This window comes from Pipistrellus kuhlii, unplaced genomic scaffold (genome assembly GCF_014108245.1).
Source record: "Pipistrellus kuhlii isolate mPipKuh1 unplaced genomic scaffold, mPipKuh1.p scaffold_m20_p_1, whole genome shotgun sequence".
NCBI classification, from domain to species: Eukaryota; Metazoa; Chordata; class Mammalia; order Chiroptera; family Vespertilionidae; genus Pipistrellus; species Pipistrellus kuhlii.
In genome coordinates this window covers 85,981,112-85,996,591 of record NW_023425404.1, presented here as the reverse complement: position 1 = coordinate 85,996,591, position 15,480 = coordinate 85,981,112, and the positions used below count along the sequence as shown (strand labels likewise).

Sequence of the window (15,480 nt, the reverse complement as noted above, 5' to 3'; positions counted from 1 at the left end):
AAGATCAGAGGAGCTGTAAAAGCCCTAATTACGGGGACACGTTGCGCGCCCGGAGAAGACAGAGCTGGAGAGGAGGGGCAGCTGAGTGCGTTCCCGACCAGGAAGGAGATAAAAGCTCCGACTGTGCTGAACCCCAGATCCAACAGCACTGAACCCCAGTTCTAGGCCAGACCCTGGGGACCCAGGCTCATACAGAGGGAGCCTGGGCTGTAAGGCGGAAACCCAGGGGAGCAGCAAAAGGAAGTCCCAGAGGAGCGCACATTGCGCGCAAAAAACTGTGCCGCTGGATTGCCCTAGCGGAAAGGAGACAAAAGTTCCAGACTGCTCTGAACCCTACTTCCAACTGAAATGAACCCCAGTTCCGGGCTCACTGGGGGAGAGCCTAGACTCTTTGGTAGCTGGCGAAACTCTAGGACACCTTTCTCTCAGAGGTGCTTGCAGTGAGTATCAAAGGACCCTGAGGAACACAGAGACTCAGGAGCCTCATAGGGTGGGGCTGACAGAAGCCAAGGCTGTAGGCTCCACCCTGAAACTCTGCCGCATCCAATTGAACACAGAGACTTTTAAGGCTACCAACTCAGGGAAGCTGCGAAAATGCCGAGACAAGGAAACAGATCATAAAAAAAAGAAATGGAGGACAAAAAGTGATTGGATATAGAGTTCATAACCACGGTTATAAGGTTTTTCAAGAATTTCTTAGAAAAGGCCGATAAAATAAAGGAGACCTATGAGGATATGAAAAGGGATCAACTAGAAATAATAAGGGATCAACTAGAAATAATAAGGGATCAACAAGAAATAAAGAATACATTCTTTGAAATAGAAAATATTATACAGAGTCCTAAAAACAGAATGGAAGATCACAAGAATCAAGTCAAAGATTTGGAACATAAAGACCCAGAAGACACTCCTCTGCAGAAGCAAGAAGACAAGAGAATCCAGAAAGTTGAAGATAATGTAAGAAACTTCTGGGACAACTTCAAGCGAACCAACATCAGAATTATGGGGGTCCCAGAAGAAGAGAAAGAGCAAGATACCGAAAACATACTGAAAGAAATAGTGACAGAAAACTTCCCCCACTTGGTGAAAGAATTAGAACTACAAGTCCAAGAAGCTACAGAACCCCAAACAAAAGGAATCCAAAGAGGACCACACTAAGACACATCATAATTAAAATTCTAAGAGCAAAAAACAAAGAGAATATTAAAAGCAGCAAGAGAAAAGCAGGTAGTTACCTATGAAGGAGCACCCATACGATTGTCAGCTGATTTCTCAACAGACACCATGCAGGCCAGACGGGAATGGCAAGAAATATTCAAGGTGATGAACAGCAAGAACCTACAGCCAAAAATACTCTACCCAGCAAAGCTATCACTCAGAATCGAAGACCAGATAAAGAGCTTCACTAATAAAAAAAAAAAGCTAAAGGAGTTCATCACCTCCAAACCAGAATTATATGAATTGCTGAAGGGGGTTCTTTAGGAAGAGGAAGAAAATAAAGATAAAAATTATGAACAACAAATACATAACTATCAACAAGTGAATCTAAACACCAAGAGAATTTTAAAAAATCTGATGAACAATATTAACTGGTGAATATAATAGAATCGGAAGTATGGAAGGGGAGTGGACTAATGATTCTCAGGGAAAAGAGGAGTGGGAGGTGTGGGAAGAGACTGAACATAAACTGTGCATCTATGGATGAGGACAATGAGGGGTGGGGAAAGGGGAGAGGGTAGGGTGGGAACCTAGTGGAGGGGAGCAATGAAGGGGGGAAAAAAGAGGAACATTTGTAATAATATGAACAATAAAGATTTATTTAAAAAATAATAAATAAATAAATAAAATAAAATAAAACCCCAACCAAAAATAAATAAATAAATATATTTTATTGATTTTTTTCAGAGAGGAAGGAAGAGAGAGAGTTAGAAACATCAATGAGAAAGTCATCGATCAGCTGCCTCTTGCACACCCCCTACTGCAGACGTGCCTGCAACAAAGTACATGCCCTTGACCGAAATCGAACCCGGAACCCTTCAGTCCGCAGGCCGACGCTCTATCCACTGAGCCAAACTGGATTCGGCTTTTACCTATCTTTCTGATACTCATTTTTGTCATCCAAATATACTAGTTTATTTTTTCAAAAAATAAGTTTAGTGGCAGAGTCCCAACTCTCCAAAATTACTGTTTCTCCTCTGCTCAGTGAATATGAATTGAAAATGTTTTATAAAAATTAGTTTACCAAAAATGTTTTGAATCTTATAGTAAAGTTTCCTTGATAATTCTTTTAAGCCCTATAATATAAATGAGTGATAAAAATCAGTGTTTTTATTTTACATAAAGTCCATGATTCTCAAGGCCAAATATATCTGCTTTTTAATTTGATGTAGTATGAAAGAACTTTGCCACTGTCCTAATTGAATGCATTATCATCCTATATAGTAAAAGGCTAATATGCAAACCGATTTAACGGCAGAACCAGAACAACTGAACAACTGGTTGTTATGACATGCACTGACCACCAAAGGGAGTATGGAACATGAGGGCATCAATAGCAGTGGATGGTGGAGCAGGTGAGCAGGAGCGCCAGACCAAGGCGTGGCACCAGTCGCTGTCATTGGGGCGAGCCTCTGTTAGTTATTCAAAATTCTTTTCTCCTGCAAGTGCTGTAGTCCCACCAGGCTCTCACACCTGCTGCCAGCACCAGCCCAAGCCCAGCTTGAACCACAGCCAGCACCAGAGCCACTGTTCACACCCACTGCCACTGCCCAGCGCCAGCCCCAATCACTCCATACCCTTAGCAGATGTGAGTGGGGCCGTTGCCATCGATGCATGGGGGCAGCGGGCGCAGGGCAGCCAGCAGACAGAAGATCGGGGGTGGTGATGAGAGCGGCCAGGCAGGAGCATGGAGGATGGGCCGAGACCTGCCCCTGTGCCCACCGCGGCCTCACGACCCACAGTTCCTTTCAAGGTACATGAATTCAAGCACTGGGCCCCTAGTCCTATATAATAAAAGGGTGATATGCATACTGACCCTAAAGGTGGAACAACAGGGAATGACCAGTCGCTATGACATGCATGGACCACCAGGGGGCAGACACAGTGGTGATGGCAGAAGCCTCTCCCACCTCCGAGGCAGCGCTAAGGATGTCCAACTGGGAGCAGTGGGTGGCAGTGGAGGTGCTGCTGGCTCCGATAGGCCCTGATGAGAGTGGGATTGTGGGAAATGGTGAAACAGCTGAATGGGAGGTGCCAGGCCAAGGCGGGTGCAAGCAGGGTCCCCAATTGCCCTGCTGATCACCCCAAAGCCCCAAAGACAGCAACCAGTGGCGCTTGCAAGGTGTGGGGCCAGCAAGCAAGCAGCACCAGGCCAATGCAGATGCAAGGAGGGGTCCCAATTGCCCTGCTGGTTACCCCAAAGATGGTGACCGGTAGCAGGGGCAGGGGGCGGGGCCAGCAAGCAGGCAGTGCCAGGCCAAAGCAGGTGTGGGCAGGGACCCCGATTACCCTGCTGGTTGCCCCACAGATCAGCCTTTATTACTGGCCAGTCCTAGGGACCCTACTAGTGCCCAAATTTCATGCACCGGGCCTCTAGTTATAATACAAAGGTGTATCTAGCTTTGTCAGCACTAAGTAGTTTCTGATAAACAAGCCTCTCAAATTAAATCAGTCAGAATTGACCATCTATCCTACATTTCCCCAGTTACTTAAAGAAGAGAATCTTTTTTTTTCCGGGAAAATCTTTTGTATTATTGTTTTCAATTTAAGTTAATGATTTCTACATGAATCTTTCAAGATAAAAGGTAAACCTTATCAAAATAAATTTTACCCTACTAAAAATTTAAAATGCAAACAAAATAAACAAACTCAATTTTTTATTTCCTTTTTAAAAAAATATACACCTTTTAAAAATATATATATTTTTATTGATTTCAGAGAGGAAGGGAGAGGGAGAGAGAGATAGAAACATCATTGATAAGAGAGAATCACTGATCAGCTGCCTCCTGCACGCCCCCTTCTAGGGATCGAGCTCGCAACTGGGCATGTGCCCTCGACTAGAATAAAACCCCAGACCCTTCAGTCCACAGCCAACTCTATTCACTGAGCAAAACCAACTAGGGCTATTGTACATCTTTTAATTGTCAGTAATATAATATCCTTGTTTTCCGTCTTTGAGGTCAAAATATGTATCCAACAAGTATGCAGACCACTTACAACTTTGAATAAAATGTCCAGATCTTTTTGCCAGATCTAATTCGTTGCCAGATCCTACAGATCCTTCAGTTACAGTCTTTCACTTCATACCTTCTTTTGCATTTCAGCAGCCACTACCTACCTGAATCCAAGCCTTCCTTTCTCAAACCTGTGGGCTATAGTCTATGCAGCGGTCACCAACCGGTGGTCCTTGGACCACAGTGGGCCAAAAGGCTGGCGACCCCTGGAGTAGCAGTTGAGCAACACTTGTCAAACGCAGTTGACCACTAAAAACCCTTTTCCACAAAGCATGTCCTGGAAGTATTTTGGAAACAACTTGAGAAATGCTGTCTTAAGCTATTTCTTACACCTTTATTAAAATTCTCCTAAGGTTCTGTCAGGAATTTAAGTCTCAACTTAAACATTAATTACTGAAGAGCCTGCCCAAGAAAACTCTATTCACTTTAGGAACATTCATTTAGCACCATCTACATGACAAGCCTGAAAATACAAAAGTGGGTTAGTTACAACCCATGCCCATGCCCTAAAGGGATTCATTGATAGTTGATTCTTAGTTTTCCAAGTATAGTCCTTGTGTTACAGGATTCCAGGGCGGGCAGGGGGGAAGGGGAGGCGGTGGGGGAGAGATAGGAAAACTGAGATAGGAAAGTTAAAACTGGACAAACAGTGTGGGCAATCTGCAGCCAGCTTGTAACTAACAAGCCATTATCTTCCCAGCCAAGAACACAGAGTAAATGGTCTTTAAAAACCTCCTTACTGAGAGAATGCAGAAAGAGGGGAAAAGGAAAAAAGGGCAGTTTTTCTCCCTAAGCAGAGAAGCCAGCAGTCTCAAGATCTGGCAAGATAAAGTTGCCAGGTGTTTCTCATGATTACTGGAAGACTTCCACGAATTAAAAAAAAAAAAAAAAAAAAGGAGGAAGACATTGAGAATTAATTTCTACTAAAATGGTCAGCAAAGGAATTTTGAGACGTACAGACAAGAGGGTATATAACACCTCAGACTCCCACCCAGCTTGCTCTTCAGACTACCTGAGCACCAGTCTGAGCTTCATAAGCCAAATGTATAGGTTTGCTTACTTTGCTTTTTCAATGAAGAGGCACGATTTAATTGCTCTAGTAAATTGGCTTTTCATAACACAGTTAAGGTCTCTCATATAAATATATTTATATGAGAAAACAAGGATGGAGGTTGGGGGCAGCCCTCTACCACTAACTCAGGGGCTGTCGTGTCCTCTGGTGTCAGTGAGAGGTGCCTGTAACACTTGGACAATCTAGATCAGAACTAACCACCATAGTTGTTAAAAATAATAACAGTAATGCAGATCCCCAGGCTCAACCCCAAATCTACTGAAACAAACTTTGAGGATTGAATTTTTTATACTAAAGAGATCCCAATGTACATTAAATTTTGAGAAAAACTTAATTTATTGGTAAATTCTATCACAAACTGGCAGTCAGACATCCCCTGAGGGCGCAGGCCTGGCTGAGGGATACCACCCTCTCCCCCCACCCCACATGAATTTCAAGCACTGGCCTCTAGTTTACAATAATTATCCTGAGTCATTAAGAAAAGTTTAACTATACTTGGTATAGTTTAAGCAAAGAGGAGTACACATAATAGAATACAGGATGATTCCCATTTTTAAAAAAATGCTTAAAAGGTAAACCTAAACAGGACCCATTTTTAGAGATATAACAAAAGACTTTTTTTTTTTTTTTTTTTATAACAAAAGACTTTATAAGTTAGTAATATTTTAAAATGTTTTACACATGAAAGTATTTTTATCTGATGCAATCACCTTAATTGTTCCCTTTTTTTACTAGGTCCTACCCAGAATTTAATCCTTTGTCCTTCTCCTTTTTTCAATCTACACATTCCGTATGGGTATGGTGGTTAACTCCCAAATCCCTTTTATGCACAACCCCTCCTGCTGGGCATCTACACCTAGGGTTTCAGACAGCCTTCCTTCCTTTCATTCTTTCTTTCAGTCAAAACCCTCACTGTCCATTAAGCTCCAAAGCTAGAATCATGAGTCAATACCACAAAAAACAAAAACAAAAAAACTCCCTCTGTTAAATATCAGCTAAATCAGGATGCCACAAGGCCCTGAGCCTCCTAGTGAAAAAGGAAGGAATAAGAAGGTTAGTTCATTCTTCTTGCTACACTTTATATTATTAACTATCACTTCCAATCCCAACACTACACCAGCAATTGAGTTGGCTGCTCCTCACAATTGCTACTGTCCACTCTAAGGACCATATATCACAGACCATGGGCCTCCCCCAAAAGCCAGGACTAAACTGTGATGCCCCTGCAGCCATACCAGAATTACATTCATTAACACCTTACATTCTTATTTTCCCAGACAATGCGAAAGATAGATTCCCCTCCCATTATTTCATCTTCACTTTCATAGCTAGTGTTTCCTTTGCCTACAAAATACAATTACTTCTATTTTCCTTCTAAGCCTTTGTAACGTGCTACCTGAAACTCCAAAGTCCCCACAGCCCTCTAAAGAGCAGCTCATCTTCCCACACCTTATAAAGATCAGAATGTTGACTTGGCATCCTCTTTGATTCCCACTACTATTTCCCAGCGGTTCCTCCTCTGCTCCTTTGTTCCCTTGTTCCCTCAATGTAGGGAGCGGTTATAGGATTAAGCCTCGGACTAACCTGCTGGCAAAGTTGCAAACAAGTCCCAGCTTGGAGGGCACAGTCCTCCAAGCATAATTAAGCCTGATCTTGTGACTGCTTCCTAAATCTTTCCTGGGTAGCTAATGGGCTGTGGGAGGGGCAGCAAGTGCTGCCAAAATAAGTGAAACTTAGAAGAACATTGTAAATTACCTATAAACAAAGCATCAGCTTTGCAGTCAGAATCTGTTCTGTGGCCTCAGCCAGACACAGAAGATCCACCTAGATCCAGTTTATTCTCTTTGCTTGTCTTTTCTTCATCCTTCACCAGCCCTCTCTCAGGCTCCCTGAACCCGTCCGTGGCTGTGCTGGTGAGGCACACCTCAAGGCTCACAGTAAGTAAGTATACCATCCTATAAATAGAGACTTTGGCACCTGCCTCAAGAGCCTTCCATTCCATCAGTCTGAGTTTTGTTCAACACAAAGGGAAGAACCCATCCCTCTCACCCTGATGCCTCAGTTCAATGACTTTCTCACTCCACTTCAAATACCTACTTGAGTGGCTAGCCATACAGTGAATCTTTACTGTGTTCAAAACTGCTCCATCTCTGAAAAATTATTTCTGACATCCTATTCTCCCATCTTACATCCTCCCTCTATAACTCCTACCACTCCTGTTACTCAACTACCCTGAGATCTCCAGACCACTTTCTTCCTTTCCCACAGCCTACCCATATCTTCACATCCCACCCAATTCAGTTTAGAATCCATGGTTTCTCATTTTAACTACTATTTCCCAATATCCTTGGTAGAGAGCACCTGGGAAAGGCCCCTGAATACAGCAGTGCCGGGCAGAGCCATGCTCTGGAAACATACCTTGCCAGAGACAGGTGTGTTGTCAACCTGACTTTCTGGGGGTGGGTTTCATTATCTAAATCCAGCCAAGTACCCGGAACAAACAAGATTATCCCAGCCCACCCAGAAGTGATGATTACAAAGAAGCCACAAGAATGCACTTAATCTCCTTTGTCTTGGGCTTTAGTAAAACTTCCTGGTATTTTGCTGTATAAAATAACTATGCTTTATGGGCCCTGGGTCACTGTCTATTCAGAAGAGGACAGCTATCCCACCCGCCCCAGCTTTTTCCTTCTATCTCTGTGTCTGTCTCTTTCTTTCATTTTTCTCATCCCCAGCCACTCCTACTCAGGAACCTGACCACTCTAGCCGGGTTGGATGTGGAAAAGAGAGAAATATTTAAAATCCTTTTATTGTATATGTTTAATAAATGCCAACTCAGACAAAATCAATTCTGTCTCTTCCATTCTTTCACCAGTATTAAAGTTATTAAATTCAAATGGGCAGTAATTTTATTCTTTTCCTAGCAAACTTACTCTCCCATTCTTTTCTTTTTTTAAAAGTATATTTTATTGATTTTTTACAGAGAGGAAGAGAGAGGAATAGAAAGTTAGAAACATCGATGAGAGAGAAACATCCATCAGTTGCTTTCTGCACACCTCCTACTGGGGATGTGCCCGCAACCAAGGTACATGCCCTTGACGGAATCGAACCCGGGACCTTTCAGTCTGCAGGCCAATGCTCTATCCACTGAGCCAAACCGGTTTCGGTTCACCCTTCTTTACAACTATTATAAGTTTCCTCTCTCAAATTACTGAGCTCACCTACTATGTAAAACCTTGCTGTAAATAAGTACACATAACACTAACATCTGTAAATTAGCCTCAGCTGTTTCAGTTAGAATTTATTTATAAATATAAGAGAAAGATCCATTATATTCCTGCATTGATTACTATACATTTTATGGTAAAATTGAAGAAACATAGAATGCTTCCCCCAAAATATCACTTTCTGAAATAATCAAATATTAAACATAGTGTACTAAAAAATTAATAGAATAATATATCAATTAATTATGCAATGTTTTAATCTTAAACGATAATTCTTATTAGAGAGAAAACACCAATTAGTAACTACAAATTATAAGATGAAATAATAATAAACTAAAACAAAAAAGTCAATTATAAACTAAAAGCAAACAAAATACTGGAAAATATTCCATAATTCTAAAGAACAGATAAGGATTTGCTAAAGTGGGTATATTTACACTTAAGATTAACGGTAGTAGCATATTCTTATAAAGATTAAATATTTCACATGAAATCTTCTTTTTATTATTTAGCAAACCATTTTCTTTTGATAGAAAAGTGAACCTTATCTCAATGTTCTGAATATACTGGAATTCAGTTTAACGAAATATTAACATATTATTGTTTTAAACAAATAGGATTCATCTATTAGCACATTTTTTAAAGATACCTCAGATTAGCTATTTTATTTGGGGGGTGAGGTGTAGAACTGTATTTGTTTGCTTTCTCTGTTATTTTCTGGGACATTAATAGTACATCTACATCATACTGCAATTACTCCCCCAAACACCAAAATATAACAGAATTGTACTGTTTATACAGTACAACATAAACAATAGATAGACAACCAGTAACAAACTTTCAAGAAATATATTCATAAAACTACATTTACAATTATAGAAATGCCAAGATAATTATGACCAAAGTTATTTAGGCATACATACCGTTTCCCCGAAAATAAGACAGTGTCTTATATTAATTTTTGCTCCCAAAGATGCGCTAGGTCTTATGTTCAGGGGATGTCTTATTTTTCCATGAAGAAATATACAGTACACATTTATTGTTAAATGAAAATAAAGGAAATTTATTACTTGTATATGGTACGGCAGTACTGTAGTTGTCAACACAAACCAGACAAACTGTGAATCCTACAGTATCAAGAATTTACTCATTTATTCAATGACAATCATGTCATCATCTTCTGGAATATCATCATAACAATCCAATTCCTGAATTTCCTGGTGAATTTCTTGTGACTCCATTTCTTTGAGAATCAGTACACCAAATCTCTCATGTTTAGCAATAGCAATCAGGGGGATGCCTTATTTTCGGGGGGATGCCATATATTTCACTCAGAAGGAAACCTGTAAGTAGGTCTTATTTTCGGAGGATGTCTTATTTTCGGGAAAACACGGTATGTATCAAGAACACACAAGCCTGGTGAACAACATAGACTGATGAACAAGAACAGACCCAGAGATAAGGAGCCATGGGTCAGACTGTTGGACCTCAAAGGGAGGGTGGGGATAAAAGGGAGAGATCAACCAAAGGACTTATGTGCACATGAGCCTACCCAGTGGTCAAGGACAATAGGGGGGTGGGGGCATGAGTGGGGGGGAGTGGGGGATTGGAATGGGGGGGTTGAGGACAAATATGTGATACCTTAATCAATAAAGAAATTTAAAAAAATAAAAAAAGAACACACAAGCCATGTAAGTAGGAGACAAAATGAGAAGAAAAATAAAAAGCATTTTAAAGAAATGCTATCACAGTTACCTAGGAAAGTGTTCTTAAAAGAGAAGATAGAAACAAAGAAAGGAAAAAGAAACAGGCCAAAAATATCTGAATGAAAGTAAGTCAAAGGCAGTTTCCTAGTTATAATTAAAATGTTCAATTAACTAATAAACTTGTAAAATCTTAGTTGTATCTAACGTTGCAAAGACAAATTACCCTGGTAAAAAATTGTTCACCTCTTTTAAAAACAGAACCCAGCTGGAAAAGAAAAAGCATTGTTTCTAGCCCTGGCCAGTTTTCTGTGTTTAGACCAAGGGTTGTGGGTTCAATTCCAGGGCAAGGGCACACACCTCTGTTGCCAGTTCACGCTGGTAAGGGCACGTACGTGAGGCATGTGCCCTTACGCCCCCCTTCTCCCCATCTACTTCCCTTCTCTCTAAAAATCAATGGAGAAAATATCCTTGGGTAAGGATTAAAAAGTAATAATAATGCTCTAACCGGTTTGGCTCAGTGGATAGAGCATCGGCCTGCGGACTGAAAAGTCCCACGTTTGATTCTGGTCAAGGGCATGTACCCTGGTTGTGGGCACATCCCCAGTCGGGGGTGTGCAAGAGGCAGCTGATAGATGTTTCTCTCTCATCAATGTTTCTACCTCTCCTTCTCCCTTCCTCTCTGTAAAAAATCAGTAAAATATATTTTTTATAAAAAAGTAATGATAATAAGTAAAGTTGTCTCTATTCTCTATTTCTAAATCGTTTTACAAAAAAAGTTATAGAAAATTTATCTTCTTTTTAAAACTAGATCCAACTGATAAACCAAACTTTCTCTGAAAGTAACCAAAATAAAAGTTGAAAAATTCTAATTGTGTTTCTGTAAAATATTGGTAGAGACTTGAGCAAGGAGGGAGGAAAAGGAAAACTCTGTCCACATCCCTATAGATGGTCTCCTTCCTAAGGAGAAAGGCCAGCATTTAGAATAAGCTAAATGTGCATGTCCACTTACTCCCTACAGAATCCAATAGAATACATATATACAATAGTTGAAGATGAATTCCTTAGTTGAATGGCTAAATAATATGGATGCATATGCCGGTTTGCCTCATTGGATAGAGCGTCGGTCTGCGGACTGAAAGGTCCCAGGTTTGATTCTGGTCAAGGGCATGTACATTGGTTGCGGGCACATCCCCAGTAGGGGGTGTGCAGGAGGCAGCTGGCCGATGTTTGTGTCTCATCGACGTTTCTAGCTCTCTATCCCTCTCCCTTCCTCTCTGTGGAAATCAATAAAATATATTTAAAAAAATATATATGGATGCATATGATTATATCTTACTAGTAGCCCTGCGCATGAATCCATGCACCAGTAGCTCACTGCCTCCCTCCAGTAGCTCTCCGCCCACTGCCCCACCCTCCTACAGCACCCTGCTGCCCCCATTGCCCCTAATTGCTTGCTGCCCTGCCCCCTCCTATAGTTCTCCACTGCCCGCTTGTAGCCAGTAGCTTGCTGCTGCCCTCCCGTAGCTCTCCACCGGCTGCCCCGCCCTCCTGTAGCTACCTCAGCCCCTGCCCCCCCACCCATAGCTTGCTGCCCTGACCCGTCCTGGAGCTCTCTGCTGCCTGCTTATAGCCAGTAGCTCTCTCCCCCACCCTCCTGTGCTCACTGCCCCACCACCCTGCTGATCTGGTCATTACACAGTCAGTTATTACACTTCACAACGTAACAACCATTTGCATATTACATCTTTTTATATAGAATTATAATACATATACATGTATATTTAAGTATGTGTACTTATCTACATTAACTTATACATTTTAACTTTAGACGCTCTAAGTAATATTTTCAAAACAAAAAAACAAATGTATGTATACCACCTACCTTAAATTTGTCTTAATATATTTTTTCCTGCCGCATTTGTTCATTATTAAGACATTTGTAATCAATGCTTTGCTCCTTCTCGGTTTTCTTCTTTATTTACCCTGCAGTGAAATTATAATGTTGAATTGGGAGATCATAACTTTTTTTTTTTAATTAAAACCTCTCAAAACTACACCAGAAAAATATCCTAATTTCTATAAAATTGAAAAAAAAGCATAAAAAGCTGAAAACAATTCTATATTTTTCAAATAGAAAAAGCTGAAAACAATTCCATATTTTTTCAATTTTATGATCTTCCTAGGAAAAGATTTCAAAATCCTTAAATCATGTGTTCTCAGATTCTTTTCTACTGAAGAGAAAGCATTGCTAATTACTTAATATGTACTATGCACTACTCATAGGTATCAGCTCTATTTTTATTTATTTTTTACTTTTTTAATCCTCACCAGAGGATATATTTTCAACTGAACCTGCAACAGAGAGATATGTCCTTGAACAGGAATCCAACCTGAGACCCTTCAGTCCCTGGGCCAACACTGAGAAAACGTGGCCAGGGCTATGTTTAAATGGTAATAATCACTTAATAAATTGAATAAATCATTTTCCCTCTTTTCCTTTTATTGATTTTTATTTATTTATTTTTTTTTATTTATTTATTTTTTTTTATATATTTTATTGATTTTGTACAGAGAGGAAGGGAGAGAGATAGAGAGTTAGAAACATCGATGAGAGAGAGCCATCGATCAGCTGCCTCTTGCACACCCCCTACTGGGGACATGCCCGCAACCAAGGTACATGCCCTTGACCGGAATCGAACCCGGGACCTTTCAGTCCCCAAGCCGACGCTCTATCCATTGAGCCAAACCGGTTTCGGCTCTTTTATTGATTTTTAGAAAGAGAGAGAGGAAGGATATGAGAAAGGGAGAGACAGAGGGAGGGAGAGTGGGTGAGAGAGGGATAGAGAGAGAAACATCAATTTGTTGTTCCACTTATTGGTTCCTTGGTTCATTCTTATATGTGTCCTAACCAGGAATCGAACCTACAGTCTTGATGTATTGGGATGACACTCTAACCAAATGAACTATATAGCCAAGACAAATCATCTTCTTAAATTTCACTCCACTGCAACAAATTTGTCAACCATTTTACATTTACCTTAAATCTGAAACTGGGTTTTGGCAAAGAATTTTAATTCCAAACAAAATATTAATGTTTATTTAAAATCTCCTTCGAGAGGAAGTAAGATAGCAGCATAGGTAAATGCCTATACTTGCTGCCTTTACAACCACATCAAAATTACAATTAAAATACAGAAAAACCATCATTCAGAACTGCCTGAAAGATGGCTGAATGAAAGTCTTACAAATAGAGGAGAAACACATTAAAACTGGTAGGAGGGTTGGAAGCAATGAATGGGGCTAGTCCAGTGGTCGGCAAACCACGGCTCATGAGCCACATGCGGCTCTTTTGTCCCTTGAGTGTGGCTCTTCCACAAAATACCACGTGTGGGCACAAACATACAGTGCGATTGAAGGAGTACCCTAATTAAGTTAATAACAATGTACTTACCTATATAGTTTAAGTTTAAAAAATTTGGCTCTCAAAAGAAATTTCAATCTTTGTACTGTTAATATTTGGCTCTGATGACTAACGAGTTTCCCGACCGCTGGACTAGTCCAATACTCATATGTGCTGTTTTTTATTTTTATTATTATTTTTTTAATAAATCTTTATTGTTCATATTACAAATGTTCCTCATTTTTTTCCCCTCCATTGCCCCCCTCCACCAGATTCCCACCTCACCCTCTGCCCTTTCCCCACCCCTCATTGTCCTCATCCATAGGTGCACAGTTTATGTTCAGGCTCTTCCCGCACCCCCCACTCCCCTTTTCCCGAGAATCGTCAGTCCACTCTCCTTCCATACCTCTAATTCTATTATATTCATCAGTTAATATTGTTCATCGGGTTTTTTAATTACCGTGGCTTTTAGTTTCACTTATTGATAGTTACTTATTTGTTGTTCATAATTTTTATTTATATCTTCTTCTTCTTCCTAAAGAACCCCTTTCAACAATTATATAATTCTGGTATGGAGGTGATGAACTCCTTTAGCTTTTTTTTATTTGTGAAGCTCTTTATATGGCCTTCGATTCTGAGTGATAGCTTTGCTGGGTAGAGTATTTTTGGCTGTAGGTTCTTGTTATTCATCACCTTAAATATTTCTTGCCATTCCCATCTGGCCTGCATGGTTTCTGTTGAGAAATCAGCTGACAATTTTATGGGAGCTCCTTTATAGGTAACGACCTGCTTTGCTCTTGCTGCTTTTAATATTCTCTTTGTCTTTTGCTCTTGGAATTTTAATTATGATGTGTCTTAGTGTGGTCCTCTTTGGATTCCTTTTGTTTGGGGTTCTGTAAGTCTATTTCTTTCCCCAGGTGGGGAAAGTTTTCTGTCACTATTTCTTCCAGTATGTTTTCGGTATCTTGCCCTCTCTCTTCTTCTGGGATCTCCATAATTCTGATGTTGGTTCGTTTGAAATTGTCCCAGAGGTTTCTTACATTATCTTCAACTTTCTGGATTCTCTTATCTTCTTGCTTCTGTAGAGGAGTGTCCTCTAGCTCTTTGTGTTCCAAATCTTTGACTTGATTCTTGTGATCTTCCATTCGTTTTTAGGACTCTGTATAATATTTTTTACTTCAGATAATGTATTCTTTATTTCTAATTCATCCCTTTTCATATCCTCATAAGTCTCGTGTGTTTTTTTATCGGCCTTTTCTAGAAAATTCTTGAAAAACCTTATAAGTGTCGTTTTGAACTCTATATCCAGTCGCTTCTTGTCCTCCATTTCTTTTGTTTGTAATCTGTTTCCTTCCTTGTCTCTGCATTTTCACAGCTTCCCTGAATTGGTAGGGTAGCTCTGTGTGCTAAGGTGTCCTATTTGGTTCAGTGGGTCAGCCTCCCAGTTACGTGAGGTGGACAGGCTTGGTGTAGCCCTTTGTGGGCTGTGTGTGCAGTCTTGTTGTTAAGCCTTCCTAGTTGTTGGTATCACTGGGAAGCATTGATCTCCAAGCCAATTGGCTATGAGGATCAGTAGTGTATCAGGTAGGAGGGTTTCTGTATTCCGCTTGGATGGGGCGGAGTCTCAGAGTGGCACAGACAAGCTTTGGTGAATTCCGCAAGATTAGTTGCAGGTGCGTGTGTCTATTTGGTATAGGCGCAGACTGTCCCTCCCTACGAGAGTCCTATTCGCGGCGAATGGGAAAGCTAGCCACTGAACGGGCTTCTGTGCTCTGCTTGGATGGGGCGGTGTCTCGGGTGCAAACAAGCTTTATTCGGCCCCTCCCTACAAGGGTCTGGTTTC

At 40.6% G+C, this 15,480-nt stretch overlaps 1 protein-coding gene across 18 annotated transcripts in view; it reads right to left on the bottom strand.

The window, feature by feature from the left end:
* The window catches only part of CREM (cAMP responsive element modulator), a 96,398-nt gene that overhangs the window by 68,270 nt on the left and 12,648 nt on the right, over nt 1–15,480 (bottom strand). For 16 of the 18 annotated variants that reach the window (XM_045586387.1, XM_036454483.2, XM_036454520.2 and 13 more), the window contains exon 2: nt 12,120–12,220. The exons of the other annotated variants lie outside the window; for them this stretch is intronic. In XM_045586387.1, the coding sequence (XP_045442343.1) occupies nt 12,120–12,163 (44 nt within the window). In that variant the 5' untranslated portion in view covers nt 12,164–12,220. The remainder of the gene's footprint in view (nt 1–12,119; nt 12,221–15,480) is intronic. 18 annotated transcript variants of the gene reach the window in all.